The sequence below is a fragment of the Sinocyclocheilus rhinocerous genome, unplaced genomic scaffold (genome assembly GCF_001515625.1).
Source record: "Sinocyclocheilus rhinocerous isolate Xijiao unplaced genomic scaffold, SAMN03320098_v1.1 scaffold4351, whole genome shotgun sequence".
Classification (NCBI taxonomy): Eukaryota; Metazoa; Chordata; class Actinopteri; order Cypriniformes; family Cyprinidae; genus Sinocyclocheilus; species Sinocyclocheilus rhinocerous.
This window is the reverse complement of record NW_015660002.1, coordinates 41,583-59,455: the sequence shown is the minus strand read 5'-3', so window position 1 is coordinate 59,455 and position 17,873 is coordinate 41,583. Positions and strand designations below refer to the sequence as shown.

Sequence of the window (17,873 nt, the reverse complement as noted above, 5' to 3'; positions counted from 1 at the left end):
AATTGTACAAGAAAGTCTTAATTATGATATCAAGAGGTCTTAAATTTGGGGACGGAAAGACCAGAAATGCGATACAGCTTAATGTGACGATTAAACTTCAGAAGGCTATGATTTCATTAGATAAACATGAGAGCTACAGGTTTCAAGGTCAGCTGCTGTGCTGCTTTGTGTACTGCCGTTAACGGGGAAACGGTTATATTTCTGCCGTTCCGAAAGCACCACCTGCTGGCAGAGAATAAATGTGCATTTTCAATAAGCCCTTCTTCTGTAGATGACTCATCTTGAACGCCTCTGATTGGCCATTGCGTTCATAAACTCAACAGACTCGTGTGTGATTGGTTATAATACGCAACACTGTAAAAACATGTAAAAAGAATCTAAATTTAATGCTGCAGTCAACACTTCATTTAATTTTCATTTTATTCGCGACAGCCATTATGGGTTTAGTTTAACTGTACAGCAGCATTTTTTTTTTTAGTTCTATGGAGCTGAAGCCGAGGATAGTGCAGATATTACGTCATTGATTGAAGACTAGGGAGGAACAGGAACGAGTCATTATTTAAAATGGGAATTTCTCTGGATTTACAAATCCTTGGGAACTTTTGGGACAACGCAAGTACACGGCTGCATGAAACACATCACACTGTGCAAGTGGTTTTTGGATATTTTATAACAAAAATCCTACATATTGTGCCTTTAAATTAATATAATAATTAATACTTTCGACTCATCCATTTTCTTAAAAATGAAATGTGAAGTGTATCATTTTATAAAACTTTCTGTTTTTGTGAAAACTTGTATCTGAACTAAATCTTGCCTTTTTACAGTAATTTTACAGTTTAATATGTTACTATAAACATTGCCCTACCCCGCTCGTATGGTATTAATTTTGTTTGTGCAGGTCTTAAATTTGAGCTTAAAAATCCTGCAGAAACCCTGATACAGAAAAGTCACAAGGAAGACAATGCTGAATATAGATTTTTCTACTACAGATGGCCCTTTGTGACTCTATAAAATGACTTATGGCCAATCACAGCACACCTTGCTTTTCAGACCGATGAGCTTTGTAAAAATCGACGCGTTTCAGAAAGGCGGGGCATAGAGGAGAAACAATAATGTACAGTATGTGGGAAATAATGTGTTTTTTTTACTTTAAACCGCATAAACACATTTCATTACACCAAATAATGTTCTTTTTAGCAGCATCATATGACCCCTTTAAAGAACCAGTATTCGCAAACGCCATTGTTTTTTGACTAAGTCCATTGTCTTTTGGCTTGACTTGGCAAATGCCAGTAACAAGTGGCTTCATGTGTTAGGCTTTGTAAAAAAAATTTGTCCTTACGGTTTCAAGTTGCAGGCTTTTTCATATCGTTCTGCTGTACAATAGACTGTACATTTGAAAGGCTTTGAGAAAGTCTTCACCGACAGCACGTTCAGATCTGGTTCTGTTTGTCCCGATTCATTCGTGTGATGTTCTCCGGCAGGGCCGCAGTAGTAATGAAAACCCTCGGCCTCCAGCTCTCGCCGCTCTTTTAAACGTCTCAAGGTCTTTTCTTCCTTTTCATCATCTTTTACTGCATGTTCTGTCTTTTTTTACAGGCCTTGATGGAAAATGACAATCTGAGCTTTGTGAAACCTACCTGGATTTTCGCCATCAATGACAGGTAGAAGATGCTACCGTACCAGCCCTACACTGTCGTCCCTTAAGAGCGAGATTAAGTCGTCTTGCTCTTTGAGAACTCAGCCATGAATTCCCAGTCTTGACCTGAGGAGACCATAGCCGTCGTAGAGGAATAGTTTGACCTATAAATTAAGAGTCGCTCATCATTTACTCGCCCTCATGTCATTCCAAACCTGTATGAATTTCTCTTTTTTGTTTTTGCCATCTTTTGTGATCCACAGAAGAGCATCATACACGTTTAGAGGGGCGTGTGAATGAGTAATTTATGTATTTTCATGTCTGGTGTTGAAATTTATTGGCCTGTATCTGTCACAAGTCTTTGTTTTGATGTTTGCGAAACTAATGTCAGATACCAACCCACCAACCCAGAGATAAAAGACTGATCCATATTCATGACCCGCTTTACCAACAATCCAAAAGCTGTTTATGAAGCTGTTAAATATTAATTACTAAAGACTTGAACCTGAGGTCTCTTTTGGATCTGACTTGTGCAAAACATATTCATTTAATATGTGTGTTCACATATATGGTCAATTATAGATTAGCTGATCCATATTTACATTTGTTGCCCTCATCGTTTTGCTCAAGACCGAAGCATTTTAACATCTGTAGGTGTGGCCTACAGAATATTACAATAATATTGCTTTGGTTTTGAGCTTTTTGAATATTCAAAGAACCATATTTAAGAAAAAGCTACTGCTGTAAAAACATTGATTAGGTATATTTGTAGAAAATTTGTTTATGATAGGTGAACTCTCGCAGTTTTAATGTTGTTTTGATGTTTACTGTTTTTATTTCAGATTCCCTTTAAAGTGTGTCTCAGTTTTGATGTCTTTTGTTTTGTTTTCTTTCAATGAAATTAATATTTTGAACTTCTGATTTGAAGCAATTGCAGAATAAAGTTGGAAAATAGTTACACAAATTTTATTTTCGGGAGAACCAATGCCCTTCTGTCTGTCTTACTGTTTGTAAGGTATTTTTCATGTGATTTTACCATTTTTCTAATAATTAATCCAATAATTCAAAACCTTAATACCTGATTTGCAGGTGGAAACTGTTCGTTGCTGATATAGCTGATTTAAACGCTGTCTAAAACCATTTATTTAAAACATCTTAACTAGTTTGGTGTCTGTCCCAGCAAACAACCCCATTAGGCAGTTTTATATTTCAGCAGAGATTCATCAAAGAGAATTCAGAATTCATACAGAATGTACTGTCCTTGAGTTCTTTGAGTCATTTTCTCTTCCTCAAACTAATCAAACTAAACTTTTTTTGAGCTAGATGTGTCTCTAATTTCTATCCCTCGTTAAAGAAATCTGTCTGTCTTTCACTTGTGTCTTGGTCTCAGCTCACAACCAACTAGAATCGCCTTTTGTCTTCATATTTTCCCAGATTAACAGTGGATTGACTTTTTGTTCTCTGATACCTGGAAAAATAATATTAACATCTCTTTTTAGTTATTAAAGCTATACATAAAGTAGGAATATGCATCTCCAAACGATCCTTTTCTATACCTGTTTTTATATATCCGTGTAACTTACTGTTTGTCTTTATCTGTACCTATTTTAACCGTCTTTCAAATCTGTACTCTGCTAGTGACCGTTTATTCGGTTGGAAAGCAATTTGGCGCGTTAATTCAAATTGCGCGGCGTTTATCAACGGATCCCACAACAGCGCTCATCCAATTAAACATTTAAAACAAACAAAACATAAACGGTTTCTTTTCATCTAAACTGAAAATCTTTGCAAATAATTAAACGCCATTAGTTTTTATCAGCTGCTCGTCCCGTCATGAGAAGAAATAAGCCACATGAGCTAATACAGAAAAGAAAAATATGAACATCTCTTTTCAGTTATTAAATGTGAACATAAGTAGGAATAGCTCCTTCATATGACCCTTTTATATACCTATCTTTATCCGTGTAACTTTGTATTTATCCAGCTATATGTACCCCATTTTATCCGTCTTTCAAATCTGTTCTCTTCTAGTGACCGTTTATTCGGTTGGAAAGCAGTTTGGCGCATAAGTAGGAATAGCTCCTTCATATGACCCTTTTATATACCTATCTTTATCCGTGTAACTTTGTATTTATCCAGCTATATATGTACCCCATTTTATCCGTCTTTCAAATCTGTTCTCTTCTAGTGACCGTTTATTCGGTTGGAAAGCAGTTTGGCGGGTTAATTTAAATTGCACGTCCAGGTGTGCGTTTATCAACGGCTGCCATCGCTGCTCATCCAATAACATTTCAAACAAACAAAATGTAAACGGTTTCTTTTGATTTAAACTGACAATCTGTGCAAATAAAGAAACGCTATTAGTTTTTATCAGCCGCTCGTCGTCCCGCCACGAGGAGAATAAGCCGCGTGAGTTATTATGGCTATTAACGCGCTTTATTTTAGCCGTGTCTTTTCACAGTTTATTTTATGGCGATAATAACTGTTAAAGTAAACGAATATAAATCGGATGAATAGCGTCTGAGGGAGGAGGAGGAGGAGGAGGAGGCACGAGCCTGTGAGGAACAGAGCGCGAAAATGAGAGGAGATCAGGTGCATCTGCAGCTTCTCAATAACATCTTTATTCTGATTCAACATTAATATGAAATAATTTTCTGTTGTTTCGTTGTAGGACTGTTGAGATGCGTGTGACGCTCCCGCTGAATGACAGTAAGTCACTTTTCAACATTCGTTCTTCACACTTTGCCGTTGCGTTTTGAGTCCGGGGCTAATTGTCACAAGGGCTGTATCTTAATAACTTTGGGCTTTAAAGTACTTTTTCTAGCAGTTGTTTTGCATGGTGGTCGTTTCTAAATTCTGTCCTTCACATGAACATTCAGTAGCTATGATGTACATTAAGACCCGAACCCATTTGAACTGAAGCTTCTCTGGACGAGTATTTTTCATCGTTGACAGCTCGGGGCAAGTTGTCACACGTGTGCTGTAATTTCAGTCAGTGGATTAATTACAGTATTAGTCAAAACAATGGTTTTGAATCTTATGACCTTTACATTTTTTGACTTGGTTTTTGTTTCATAGTTGTTTATAGGCAACTAAATTGTAAACGAACCCCATATACTGGAACAATATGCCCCGATATTGGGATTTGGTTTACTGTAAACTGTATTTTACAAATAAAATCACACTGAGAAATATTAAAAAGAGTTTAAAACACACACACACCCAAAATGTGACAACTTGCCCCAGTCTCCTCTAATATCTCCAAGCATTGCATAGGTTCTGTATAGTGTTTGTTTCAATGGAGCATTGAATTGTTATCCACATTAATTATTTTAAAAATGAGAGGTGATGTCCAAAAGTCTGAGATCATTAATGATCTAATGATTCTTCTTTAAATGTGTATAATTTAATATGAAGGTTTATAACCAATGATATGTGAGTACAAAGTTAAATTAAACTGTGTTAAGTGTCTCCAAGAAGCATCTTGAGCTTGAATGGAAGAAGCAAAGTTGTGCAAAGATTCACATGAGAATGAATTACAATTGATTAATTACATAGAATTAGTGCGGAATCTGAAAGTGTGTGACCCCATAGCATTTCTCTTTTAAACATAAAAAAAAAAAACTTGTTTGTAAAATCCCTGTTTGTTTAGGATTTTGCACTTTTTGTCTCTTTTTTTCCACAGTTTCCATTTGCAGTCATGGTTGTCTTGCTGTAAGATTATGCAAATGCATAAAGCAAAAATAAAACGCTTCCCTCTTTGACTCTTGGTCACTTGTCTGGTGCTCTAATAACATTTTTAGATTTGTGTGGGTTTATGCGCGTCCCTGATCAAATGAGTCGTCACCTAACAACAAAACAAAAGCCCGTCGCATTAAATGCAAACAGTGCGAGCGTTGCTTGAAAAGCTGCTCATTTTCAATGCAAGAACAAGTTAAAAACGTCTTAATGCTGGATTAGTTTCAGCTTTTGTCTTCTCCAGATGTTAACTGATGGACTGGAGTGCTGTGGATTACTTGTGGATTATTGTGATGTTTTTATCAGCTGTTTGGACTCTCATTCTGACGGCACCCATTCACTTGCAGAGCATCCATTGCTGAGACTGTGATGTAAGAAACATGTTCTTAATTGTCATGAAAATAAAAAGGCTTTATTTTAATAAAACAAAATATAACTAACTTATTTTATGGTTTCTAAGTGCAGTGTGACATGTTTTCATGAGACGGCTGTGAGACTGAGTGGAGACGTAGTGATTAAAGCTGATCATCAACTGCAATACATTTCAGGAGATGGAGGCGATTATTAGATTAGGAAGCAATTATTCCACTGCAGAATCTAATGCACGCAGACCTATTAATTTTTGGCGCGCATACATTCATTAGCTAATACTTAATTATCACACAGGCATCATTTTCTCATCAGCGATCAGTGTTTGTGTCTCAGTAATGACAGATTCATCAGCGCTCAGATTTAATACAGATACGAGGGCTCTCATCAGTGCGTATTGTCTTGAGTGATTCCTGATTAACGGGCGCGAGGATGAGATCCAATTCCCTTTGGAAAGAGTGCTGCTTTTCCTTTAATCAGGGTCGGAGCATAGCTGCAGCCTCATTTGCATAATTCGTTTAAATGAACTGTTGCCCTCAGAAACGTGGACATCTTAATGTTGTGATGAACATGTGCTGCATAAATTAAGCATACCGCTCTTACTATTAGTACTAATAACTGTTATTATGTATGGTATCATGTAATATGCGTTGAAGGTTGATGCATGTGCTGAAATGCATGCACGTGTTCACTTTAATGTTTGTTTCGCTCAGCCTTTCCCGCCGATTGGTAAATACACCCATAAGCTCAGTGTCCAATGATTTACACTTCTTCAAAACCAATCAATGGAGCACAGTTACAGTTGATTTTTGTTAATTGTGTTAATTTGAAGCTTTACATTCAGGAGACTGCAGTTTTATGGGGTTGTTTTGTTTTTGTTTTTAACCCTCCTGTTGTGTTTAAAACTGGGTACGATGTTTGCGTTGTATTTGCCAGAAATTAGCACTATGAAAAACACTAAAGATTTGTTTAAAAACAGAAAAAACTCTATTGTAACTTATCAGAGACAAAAAATATTAAATATGCAAGAAATTTAATAATTCCCTTCTATGTTTGTGTTATTTCTGTTATGTTAGGGTTAGTTTGTCCCACATATTTTAATGTGACCGACGTATTTTATTTTATTTGTATGATAAAAATTAGCTTTTTTTGTCATGACTACTTGTAGTGACTATTTGTACACTGAGCTGCATAACTACAATTATAAATAGTATCTTACATTCTTTGTGCTTGATGTAAGTAATATTTATTGCTATTTGTACTACCTCTTCCATCTTTTTGTCAAACACTTGTGAGGGTAAAATTGGTTTCTCACACTTTTCAGTGCTGCAACAGTCTAGTGATTAAGATCCAAAATACTAACAACCAGAAACAACAGATTCAACAGATTTATTGACTGTGAAACGCAACTAGATAAAGAAATTGTGAATTTTCCTTGAATAAATGAGAAGAGTCGTCTAATTTTAGAGTAAAATTGAGTCTTTATTTAACTAAATTGAATAAGTTCTAATGTAATTCATTTTTAGTATTTGACAAGCTACAACATTCACTTTACACTCTTTAGTGTTTTTCAAAGTGTTGATTTTTGGATAATTGCATGGAAACTAATGGGGCTCCGTTTGACCCAAACACAAAAGTTGTAACAAGTTTTTGCACAACCTCTCCAAAACGCATCAATGTATCGAAACTTTGCATGCATATTCATGACTCCAGATAAAAAACATTCACCAAATTTCAAGACGTAATAGATAGTTTAACCAGTATTTCGAGCACTTTGAATATCGAGTGTGGATTAAATTGACCCCAACACAAAAATTGTATCAAATTTTGTACAGCCTTTCCAAAACACATCTATGTGCCAAAATTTTGCATGCATATTCATGACTCCTGATAAAAAACATTCACCAAATTTCAAGAAGAAATAAATTGTTTAACCAGTATTTTGAGCACTTAAAAAAATCGAGTGTGGGTCAGATTGACCACAACATAAAAGTAGTAACAATTTTTATACAGCCTGTCCAAAACACATCTATGTGTCAAAACTTTACATGAACATTCATGACTCTAAATGAAAAATATTTACCAAATTTCACGAAGAAATAAAGTTTAACCAGTATTTTGAACAGTTTGAATGTAGATCAAATTGACCCCAACACACTACTTCATCAGTACATTGAACACTGCAGTATTTTCTGAGCATATAAGAGCTGTTACTTTGAAACGTTTGAAGTTTTGAAGTTTTTAGAGGACTGTGAGCTGAACGGTGCATGAACAATCTTCACAGGTTGTTATCAAATGCAATCAAGGGCTTCCAAGGCGACTGTGTTTATTCAGTAGTTTCAATAGACTATTAATTTAAATCCCTGGCGTTGCATGACTAATGCGTGACTCTTCTGCATGCAGCTGCAGTCGTACCAGCTTTACCTCGCCGAAGCGTCACATTCATTCCTTTGAGCAAAGTTCTTGATGCCACCAGAGTGGCTCACCAATGCAATTAGTCCGGCGCTGGGCGCCACTTTCACTGAAGTGCTTGCAAAATCGAAAGTAATGAGATATGAAAACTGAATGATATGAAACTGATATGAGAGACTGAAAGCCAGGGGCCTCATTTATAAAGCGTGCATGTGCTCAGAGAGCTGAAACAATTCAGTTGCGCGCAAGTTCAAGATCATTTACATCTGAAAGAGATGCATACGTGTGCTTTCTGTGCGTACGTTCATTATATGAATCACACGTACGCATATTTGAGAGATGATGGTAAGATCATATTTAGAATGGTTTCTGCACAACATTTTATAAATGAGGCTCCAGATCATGTACGTGTGTGCGAATGTGAACACGAATGTGATTTAGAATGTGATTTATTCACCAGTGATGCAATGACATGCTGTTCAGTGGCCAATAGTAAATGCAGAAAACATGTCATGTTATGCTGTTAACTACAACTAACCAGTTCCTTAATTTAAAAGAGACTAGCTCAGTGTTGTTTTAGTGTCATTTACATACTATTTTTTTGTTTTACTTATTTTAGTAGCTCAACTTAAACTAAATAATAATGAGAAAATTATTATTTGGCAACTAGCTGAAGTTTGATTTTTTTTTATTACAGTTAAGTGGATCAAATGAACCTTTAGGTAAATTTTTAACGTTATTTTTAAGTAAGGAAATTTAAATTGTTGAAAATGTTTATGAAAATGTTTGTTTATTATTATTATTAATTATTTATGGTTTTAGTTAACTATAATAACCCTGCCTTGTTCTTTCTTATATATTAATAATAAAGCCAATCAAAAATGTTTACATTTTATTTTATTTCAGTCATTATTTATTTTATTTCAATTAGTTAACTGTAATAACCCTGGTTCTGCCTTATATATTAATAATGAAGTGGATCAAATGGAGCTTTAATTAAGTTTTTATATACATATATTATTTCAGTTAATTTTTATTTTGTTTCAATTAATGATTTTTAACTACCGGTATATATTTTATTTTAATATATATATTTCTATTTTTTTTATATTTTCATTTATTTTTTTTAAGTAACTTTTTTTTTTTTTTTTTGAAGTAATGAATTTTTTTAGAATTTAGTTTTAGATAACCATCATAACCCTGCTCTATCATATATGCTAAAAATAAAGTGGATCAAATGGACATTTGTGTTTCTCAAACAGCTTGTGCTCATGGGAAATATCCTATTATGACCATTACAAAGTGGTTTAATGACTAAAGGTCAGAATTGTAATTTTTGGTGTTAATTTTATATTTCATGTCTATCTTCTCAGGTGCCCAGAGGAGCTTCATTATGCCTCTTCTGAACGTGACTGAAGACAGCGTCTCCAGCGCTTCCCCAACCCCGGATTCATCTCCGTCTCTGTCCTCGTTTCTCCCGCAGACGAACTGCTCGGTGTCTCCGTCTCCCTCGTCTCCGCCGTATAACTTCTACGCCGTGTTGCTGGTGTTGCTGATTTTTTGCGTGGTGTTTGGTAATGTGTTGGTGTGTGTGGCTGTGTCCCGAGAGAAAGCGCTGCAGACCACCACCAATTACCTCATCGTGTCTCTGGCCGTGTCCGACCTGCTCCTGGCCACGCTGGTGATGCCCTGGGGCGTCTATCTGGAGGTCAGTGGACGTCGTGATTGGTCGGTTAAATTGGTAATTAAATGTAGTTGCAGCCTTGATAAGCACAGAAGTAGAGCCATATGAAATCGGTTTAATTTTTCCCAAATTGCATTTTATTTTACACAAATTCTGTATTTTCCTCTACCTTTATTATTATTGCTTTTATTTATTTTTACCTTTATTATTGCCTGGATTCCATTTTAATGGTTAAATTAAACTTTAGCTATCAAAAGCATGTGTAATTAATCACAAAAACGTATGCAATTGAACAACTATTTTTATTAAACAAAAATGTAATTTTTAAGGGCCCTTTGCAATCCCTTTAATTTTTCCCAAATTTTATTTGTTTATTTTTTATCAAATTCTGTTATAGTTCTAATTTTTCTGGATTAGCCATTTGTAAAAATGTAAGTTATATAGGCTGAAGTTTCTGGATTTCTTTTTTTACACTTTAAATTTTTCTGGATTCCATTTTCAGTTAAATTGAAATCATGAAACTTATACAATTTAACAACAATTTATTTTTAGGGCAATATATATATTTTTTCCAAATTCTGTTTTATGTTTACACTTTTCTCAATTCCATATTGATGGTTTAATTACATTTTAATAATGTATTGAATTTATACAACTTTTAACAATTTATTCATTTTCAATCAAGCCCCTTTTTTTCCAGAAATTGTCTGTTTTAATTTTTTTGGATTTAACATAAATTCATTATCAAAAATGGTAGTAATCAAATGAAGGCATGAAACATTAACATTTTAATTAATCTTTTAAAATGTAAAGAAAAAAAAATAATGGCATAAAAGCATGCTATTCCTTAAAAAATAAAGTTGTAATGTTTTTTATTATTACTTTTTTACTTTTATTATTATTACTATTTGAGATAAGTATTCTACTGTACAATAGTAATATATTTTTGTCACAATTTCTTCAAGTTAAACCGAACTTTTATTTTGACGAGTTGTAACAAACTCATTTTTATGACTTTTATGACTCGATTACATGATTCTGTTTGCATCACAGAAGTTACATGGCCTTATATAAGAACAAAACAAACTGTGATTGGTCACTTCACGTGTCAATCATAGGGTCTCCTGCTTTCTGATTGGCCGGTTCATGGTCAGAGTGTGGATCAGATTCTGTGCTGATTCCTCAAATGTGTGTGTAGGTTGTGGGAGAATGGAGGTTCAGTCGGATCCACTGTGATATTCTGCTCACGCTGGACGTCATGATGTGCACCGCCAGCATCCTCAACCTGTGTGCCATCAGCATCGACAGGTGACCCATCCGGCCCTTTCACCTCTCAGTCCACTCACTGACTAACAGCGGGAATGAAATCCCTTTCCAGAATAAAAACAAGAATGATTTTGATTAACGTTTTCGCAATTTCCTAATCTGTTTCGCCTTTGGAGCTTCGCTTGACCTGAATTTATCTTCGGTTTAAATGCACTCCAGGCAATTGCATGCTGGCAGAGGAGGTTATGAATTATAAATCCTGTGTTTGAGGCACTTTTTACGCTTGCGGGGAATTTTAGCGAATGCTGCTCCTCATTAAACCCATGCTGGAAAATTGGAAGCATGCATTAAAGTCGAGGTGCATGCATAACGAGCTGCACGTAAAGTGCTTTGCTTCTCAGCATCGTGGATGAGTTTGGCGTTATATAAATGCGCGACGCGGTAAAGAGAAAACTGACTCATCTCATTCAAGTCCACTTGATAATAACCAACCAATTCATTTCTCATCTCAACGGAAATTGTATTTTTGTTCCTATTCAAAAGCGGTTTCATTTTTGACTTTCTGAAGACTGAATGGTGGGTCACGACCTTTAAAACTTCTCAAACTTCTCGGTAAATGATTCTGCTCGTGTTGCAGTTTCGTGTTGTATTTTATATGTCTTCTATATATATTTTCTATTTTTTTATTATTTCCAATTTTTTTATTTGATTAGGAATGCAAAATAGCATATTTTTTTATTTTCTGGAGTATTATTATTTTTATTTTTCAAATTTGATTAGGAATGCAAAATAGCATATTTTTAAATTTTCTGGAGTATTATTATTTTTATTTTTCAAATTTGATTAAGAATGTAAAATAGCATTTTTTTTTTTTTTCTGGAGTATTTACATCAGTAATTTGCTCACTGATCTAAGCGTGTGTTGATGTGCAGGTACACAGCCGTGGCCATGCCGTTACTCTACAACACACGCTACAGCTCCAGAAGACGCGTGGCTCTGATGATCGCTGTCGTCTGGTTCCTGTCCTTCGCCATCTCCTGCCCGCTGCTGTTTGGACTCAACAACACAGGTACACACACTCACCTGGACCTCATAACTGGTCTATGAGGAAACTGCATCCATAGAATCACAATCTTTTGTTTTCTTTTACATGAACAGTCAACATTAGCCCTATAAAGCCTAATTTCTGAGGTCTCTAGATGATCAAAACGGTGCTGTTGCACTCAATCTCTTCTGTCGTCTGATTGAAGCTCATAGAAATATCAGCATCTGCAGCAAATTCAGATTTTTGCTCAGTTTTTGAATAAAATGAGCTGTTTTTACTTTATATTCTCACTAAATGAGCCATAAAAGCCTTATGCATCAAATATGATACTCAATAAAAAATGCAAAATTTATTAGAATAAAAAAAAGAATTGTCTAAAGGTTCAATAAACTGTTCCATTAAAAAAATTAAGAAAAATATTTTCCTGACTATTACTTCATATGTCAGGCTTTACAGAGTTAATAGATGCTCAAGTCCTGTTATGACTTCTCTCAGTAACTTCTCTCAGTTTTTTAACACACAGCAACGGTTCATTACGACCACGTCGATCGTCCAGATTTGATGTAAATGGACGCTGAACGAAGAGCTGAAGTTCTTCTAAAACAGTGAAAGTAATCTCTGCTCAGCCCAGAGCCGTCGAGTTTAATCTCATATTTCTCCTCCTTCAGCTCCGTCTGTGTCTTTATGAGCTTCATTGGTTGAAGCAGCACAGTGAACTTTAGCATTGATCTCCATCCAGAGGGACGTGGCTGGATTTATGCGCTCGTAATGAGGTTTCCCTCCGTGCATAATTATCACGTCCGCACTCCGGTCGATATGTGTGTTTCTCCTTCACGTTAAAGCTCTAAAGATCAGCGCTCATATACAGTTACATGTAAGGATTTGGGAATAAGAGCAACTCCCAGTATCCCTGCAAAGATCACATCCTCCAGGTGATCCCAAAACACATCTGTTTAGCTCAGCGGGAATCATCACTGCCGGAATGGAGAGCAGGAAAGGTCTGTGAATTAATTATGAATGTGTTATTGTTAGAGCCATTGTGTCAGATTGTGCTTCAGCTCGATTCATTAGTGTCTATGAGAAATGTCTGCCATCGCTATATGTATAATATGTATAATAACACGTGAAGTTCATCTCCAGAGCTGCTCTGAGAGTCACTTCATCAGCATTTCACAGTTTAATTTGGAAAAAAACTATCGGCAGAGATCTTCACGACAACCCACCAAAATAAAAGTTTGGTTTAATTTGAAGAAATTATGACAGAAGTTTATAACTATTCTACAGTAGAATGTATTTCTCAAAATAATGATAGTAGTAGTAGTAGTAGTGATGATAATAATAACAATAACAATAATATCCTACAAATCTTCTTCCATATTTCCTCTTATTATTATTATTATTATTACCTCTGTTGTGAAGCGCTTTGTTTTTTAATTAAATTGTTCAAAAAAAGTTTAATTAAATAGTTATGTTTTATGCCTTCATTTTGATTACCATCATTTTTGATTATATATTTGTATTAAATCATAAATCCAGAAAAATTAAAACAGACAATGCAGAATTTCTGAAGAAATAATTTCATTATTCTAAAAATTATTAGATTGTATGTATTCAAATGCTTTTTGATTATACATTTTTAATTAAACCATTAAAATAGAATCCAGAAAATATAAAAAAATGGAAGAAAAAAGACTTTGGGGGGAAAAAAATTAAATAGAATTTGGGCAAAAGGAAAACATATTTCATATCTGTTAAACTTTTAAAAAAAAAAATTTAATTTTGTAATCTTCATTATTAATTCAATTAATTAGACTTGCATTTTGATTACTGACATGTCCAGAAAATCCAGAGGAAGTTATTTTAAAAAATTGAATTTAGGAAAAAAAAAATTGATTTAATTTAAAAATAAATTTTTTGTTAAAATTTAAAAATGTAATTTTAAAAAAAATGTATGTTTTGTGATTTAAACTAATTAGACATGCTTTTTGATTACTAAAATTTAATTTAACTATTTAAATGAAATCCATAGCAATTAAAACGAAAAAAAAGGCATTTAGGGGAAAAAAATAAATAAAACATTTGTAGAGTCTTGCATTTCTTCTCCATTTTGTTTCATTGGTGTCTATGAGAAACAATTGAGTTATTAAAGAGATCTCAGTTCTGGTTTCACCTTCCTACAGGAAAATTCCTCTGATTTCTCTTTCAACAGTTTTATAAGTCTTGTAATTTATGAAAAGTGCTCTATCCTCCAGCGCAGTTGTTCAAGGAAATATTTAAAATATTTTAACTAGTTGACCTCCAGTTGATTTTAGTTATTATTAATGTCACATGTAGCAATAAGTGAGACGCTCTTCAGCTCAAGTGGCACGTTTGCGTTCAGAGACCTTCACAGATGGTCCCAGCACGAGGATGAGGCGATGAAAAGATAACAAACACAGATAATACGCAGCATTCAACCAAACATGACGTTTCCTTTGTGAGCATCTTGAAGTTATGTTTAAGTCAAGTTTCTTTAACAAGATGTTATTCACTCAGAATGAATATTCTGTCATATTTATTCAGCTTCATGTAACTTCCTTTACTCCAATATAGGAATAGTTCACCAAAAAAATGAAAATACCTTCACCCTCAGTCCATCAGAGATCAGGATGAGTTTGTTTCTTCATCAGATTGGAGAAATGTAGCATTGCATCAGTGTCTCTGCAGTGAATGGGTGCCGTCAGAATGAGAGTAATCTAGCCACATATTTGTTTAGACGCTGCTTGATCTGTGCAGATTTCTCTCCTGATTCAGACCAGAACACATTTTCACTGGAGGAAGCATTATTATGGATTATGGACTCGATGTATTTGAGTTAAAAACGTCTTAATGCTGGATGTGTTTCAGCTTTTGTCTTCTCCAGATGTTAACTGATGGACTGGAGTGCTGTGGATTACTTGTGGATTATTGTGATGTTTTTATCAGCTGTTTGGACTCTCATTCTGACGGCACCCATTCACTGCTGAGACACTGATGCAATGCTACATTTCTCCAGATCTGATGAAGAAACAAACTCATCCTAATCTCGGATGAACTGAGGGTGAGTGCATTTTCATCATGTGTGAACTGTGTTTGCATGAGATTCACTCTTCTCTTTTCTCTCTCTCTTATCAGCCAGTCAGGAAGGGAGAGACTGCAGTTTTGCCGACCCTGCTTTCGTGGTTTACTCGTCTGTTGCTTCCTTTTACGTGCCCTTCATTGTGACCCTGCTGGTGTATGTGCAGATCTGCGTGGTGCTGCGCAGACGGGGCAGACGCACCGCACCTTCACGCAGACATGGCCTCCATCCAGAGCCCAGAGATGCACAGAGATCCCGCAAGGTGTGCTGGGAAAGATATTAATACTTTTATTCATTTTATTCATCAAGGACGCATTAAATTGATCAAAAGTGCCAGTAAAGACATTTATAATGTAACAAAAGATTTCTATTTCAAATAAATGCTGTTCTTTTGAACTTTCTATTCATCTGTGAATCCTGGAAAATAAAATGTATCATATTGTATCAAATATTGTGCAGCACGACTGTTTTGAACATTGATAATAATCAGAAATGTTTCTTGAGCAGCAAATCAGCATATTAGAATGATTTCTGAAGATCATGTGACACTGAAGACTGGAGTAATGATGCTGAAAATACAGCTGCGCATCACAGAAATAAATTACAGTTTAACAGATATTCACATAGAAAACAGCTGTTTTACATTGAAATAATATTTCAATTTTTTACTGTTTTTTTTATTAAATAAAAGCAGCCTTGGTGACCAGAAGAGACTTCTTTCAAAAACATTCTTACCTTAATTCACCACTCTGTAAAAGGCTTTATGCATTATAATAATACTGATTATTATTATTAATAATAATATTATTATTATGGTAGGCATTATTTTGCATCTGTTAAGAGAACTGCTGAATTAAATTCAATTCAGATTTATTCGTATAGCACTTTTTTACAATCGTTTCAAACCAGCTTTACAGAAAATGCATGTTTCTACAATTAAGAGTCGAATGAATCTCTCTTTTTGTTTGTCAGAATAAATGCACTCATCCTGAAGATGTGAAGTTGTGCACTTTAATAGTGAAGCCTCCTCCAGCTGCTCCACAACGCAAGAAAGTGGTAAAACACTGCAGTCCTTCTCATGTTCAGAGTGTGTGTGTGAGTGAGTGTGAGTGTGTGTGTGTGTGTGCGTTTCATACAAAAATCAAAAAAAATCAATGGCATCAAAAATCTGAATGGCTGTTTAAATAATTTAAACACGTTTCAGAAACAGAAAGTAGCAGAAACAGAAAGTAGTGCAGCTGCTGTGTTTACATGGTTTCCGGGGTAACGGCTGCGTTTCTGCTGTTTAGCGCCATCTGCTGTCAGAGAGTGAATGTGTGCTTTCATTCAGCGCGTCTCTCATGCGTTCCTCCAAAAATATTCTTAAAATGCATTCAAAAAATCGGAATAATTTGTAATACATAATTATTCACGGTATTTTGAAGTGCCCACGATAACAATATACCGTGCATATTCATTACCGTGATATATCGCATTACTGAATACCGGCACATGTCTTGTGTGTGTGTGTGTGTGTGTGTGTATGTGTCTGTGTGTGTGTGTGTGTGTGTGTGTGTGTGTGTGAATCAGCAGTGAATCAGTGTGTTCTCTGTGACAGACGCTGGTGAAGGAGGCTGTGGTTCATCCTCTGGACGTGGAGCCCGTGTGTTTTCTGAATCCGGACAGAGATCAGCAGCAGCAGTCTGTGTCGGTGGCTCCCAGTCCAGCGCTTTCGGGCCCCGGCCCTCGCAGGGCCACGGCGCAGGAGAACACACACACACGCCACGGATGGAGGGACAGAAACACAGACCGAGAGAAAGGAGCGGCGGCGAAGGAGAGAGCGAGAGGAAGACTGTCGCAGCAGAAGGAGAGGAAGGCCACGCAGATGCTGGCCATCGTTTTAGGTGAGATTTTGACGTAAATGTAGTTTACTGCTAGTGAGTAAAAATCTAAATCACAGGACAAACTATTACAAAATCTGCAGTTTTAACTATGATATGTAAATATGTCGTCTGCATGCGCTGTGCACTTCAAGGTGAATGTGAATCAGGGTTATCGTTAACTAAAGATAAAACCTTAAACATTTTTTCCCCTTGAAATAAAAAAAAAAAACAGCGGAAATAAAAGAAAATATTTAAACTTACAGCTAGTTGCCAAAGCAAGAGTTCTCGTTTTCATTTAGAATTCTTAACTTGATAAAGTAAAACAACTACAATTGAAATTATAAAAAATAAAAGCTACATTAAAGAAAAACAAAAAGCATAAAAATAAAATCACACAACAAAATTACTAAACTAAAATTAAAATGAAAAATATAAAAAAATTATTTGAATTAAAATTCAAAATATTAATTAAAAAAATTATTATTCTGAGATAAAAACTCGCAATTCTGAGGGAAAAAAATCAGGATTGTGAGATATAAACTATTTTTTTATGTGTATGTATTTTTTTTTTGTTTAAAAGCACACACACACACATTAGAATGCCGTTTCATGCATGAGACGCTGCAAGAGACGCGAGAGTAACATTCAAGCCCGTCCATGTTTATATAAAAAAAACAGTGGAAAAGCAGCGCAACTGAATAAAAACCTGTAACTACTGTATGTCTGATATTTCATGTTTGCATCATGGTGACCGGCTG

The 17,873-nt window shown here is 35.2% G+C and overlaps 2 protein-coding genes across 2 annotated transcripts in view; both read left to right on the top strand.

Annotated features, from left to right (window-relative positions):
• Window positions 1-1,710, top strand: part of xrcc1 (X-ray repair complementing defective repair in Chinese hamster cells 1) — a 26,706-nt gene extending 24,996 nt beyond the window's left edge. Inside the window, 1 exon segment of the mRNA XM_016533794.1 lies at window positions 1,603-1,710. Within this exon segment, the coding sequence (XP_016389280.1) occupies window positions 1,603-1,710 (108 nt within the window).
• Window positions 1,711-9,554: 7,844 nt separating this feature from the next.
• Window positions 9,555-17,873, top strand: part of drd2l (dopamine receptor D2 like) — a 10,162-nt gene continuing 1,843 nt past the window's right edge. The window contains exons 1-6 of the mRNA XM_016533793.1: window positions 9,555-9,869; window positions 11,044-11,153; window positions 12,044-12,180; window positions 15,310-15,515; window positions 16,226-16,309; window positions 16,851-17,136. Coding sequence (XP_016389279.1) covers window positions 9,555-9,869; window positions 11,044-11,153; window positions 12,044-12,180; window positions 15,310-15,515; window positions 16,226-16,309; window positions 16,851-17,136 — 1,138 coding nt within the window. The remainder of the gene's footprint in view (window positions 9,870-11,043; window positions 11,154-12,043; window positions 12,181-15,309; window positions 15,516-16,225; window positions 16,310-16,850; window positions 17,137-17,873) is intronic.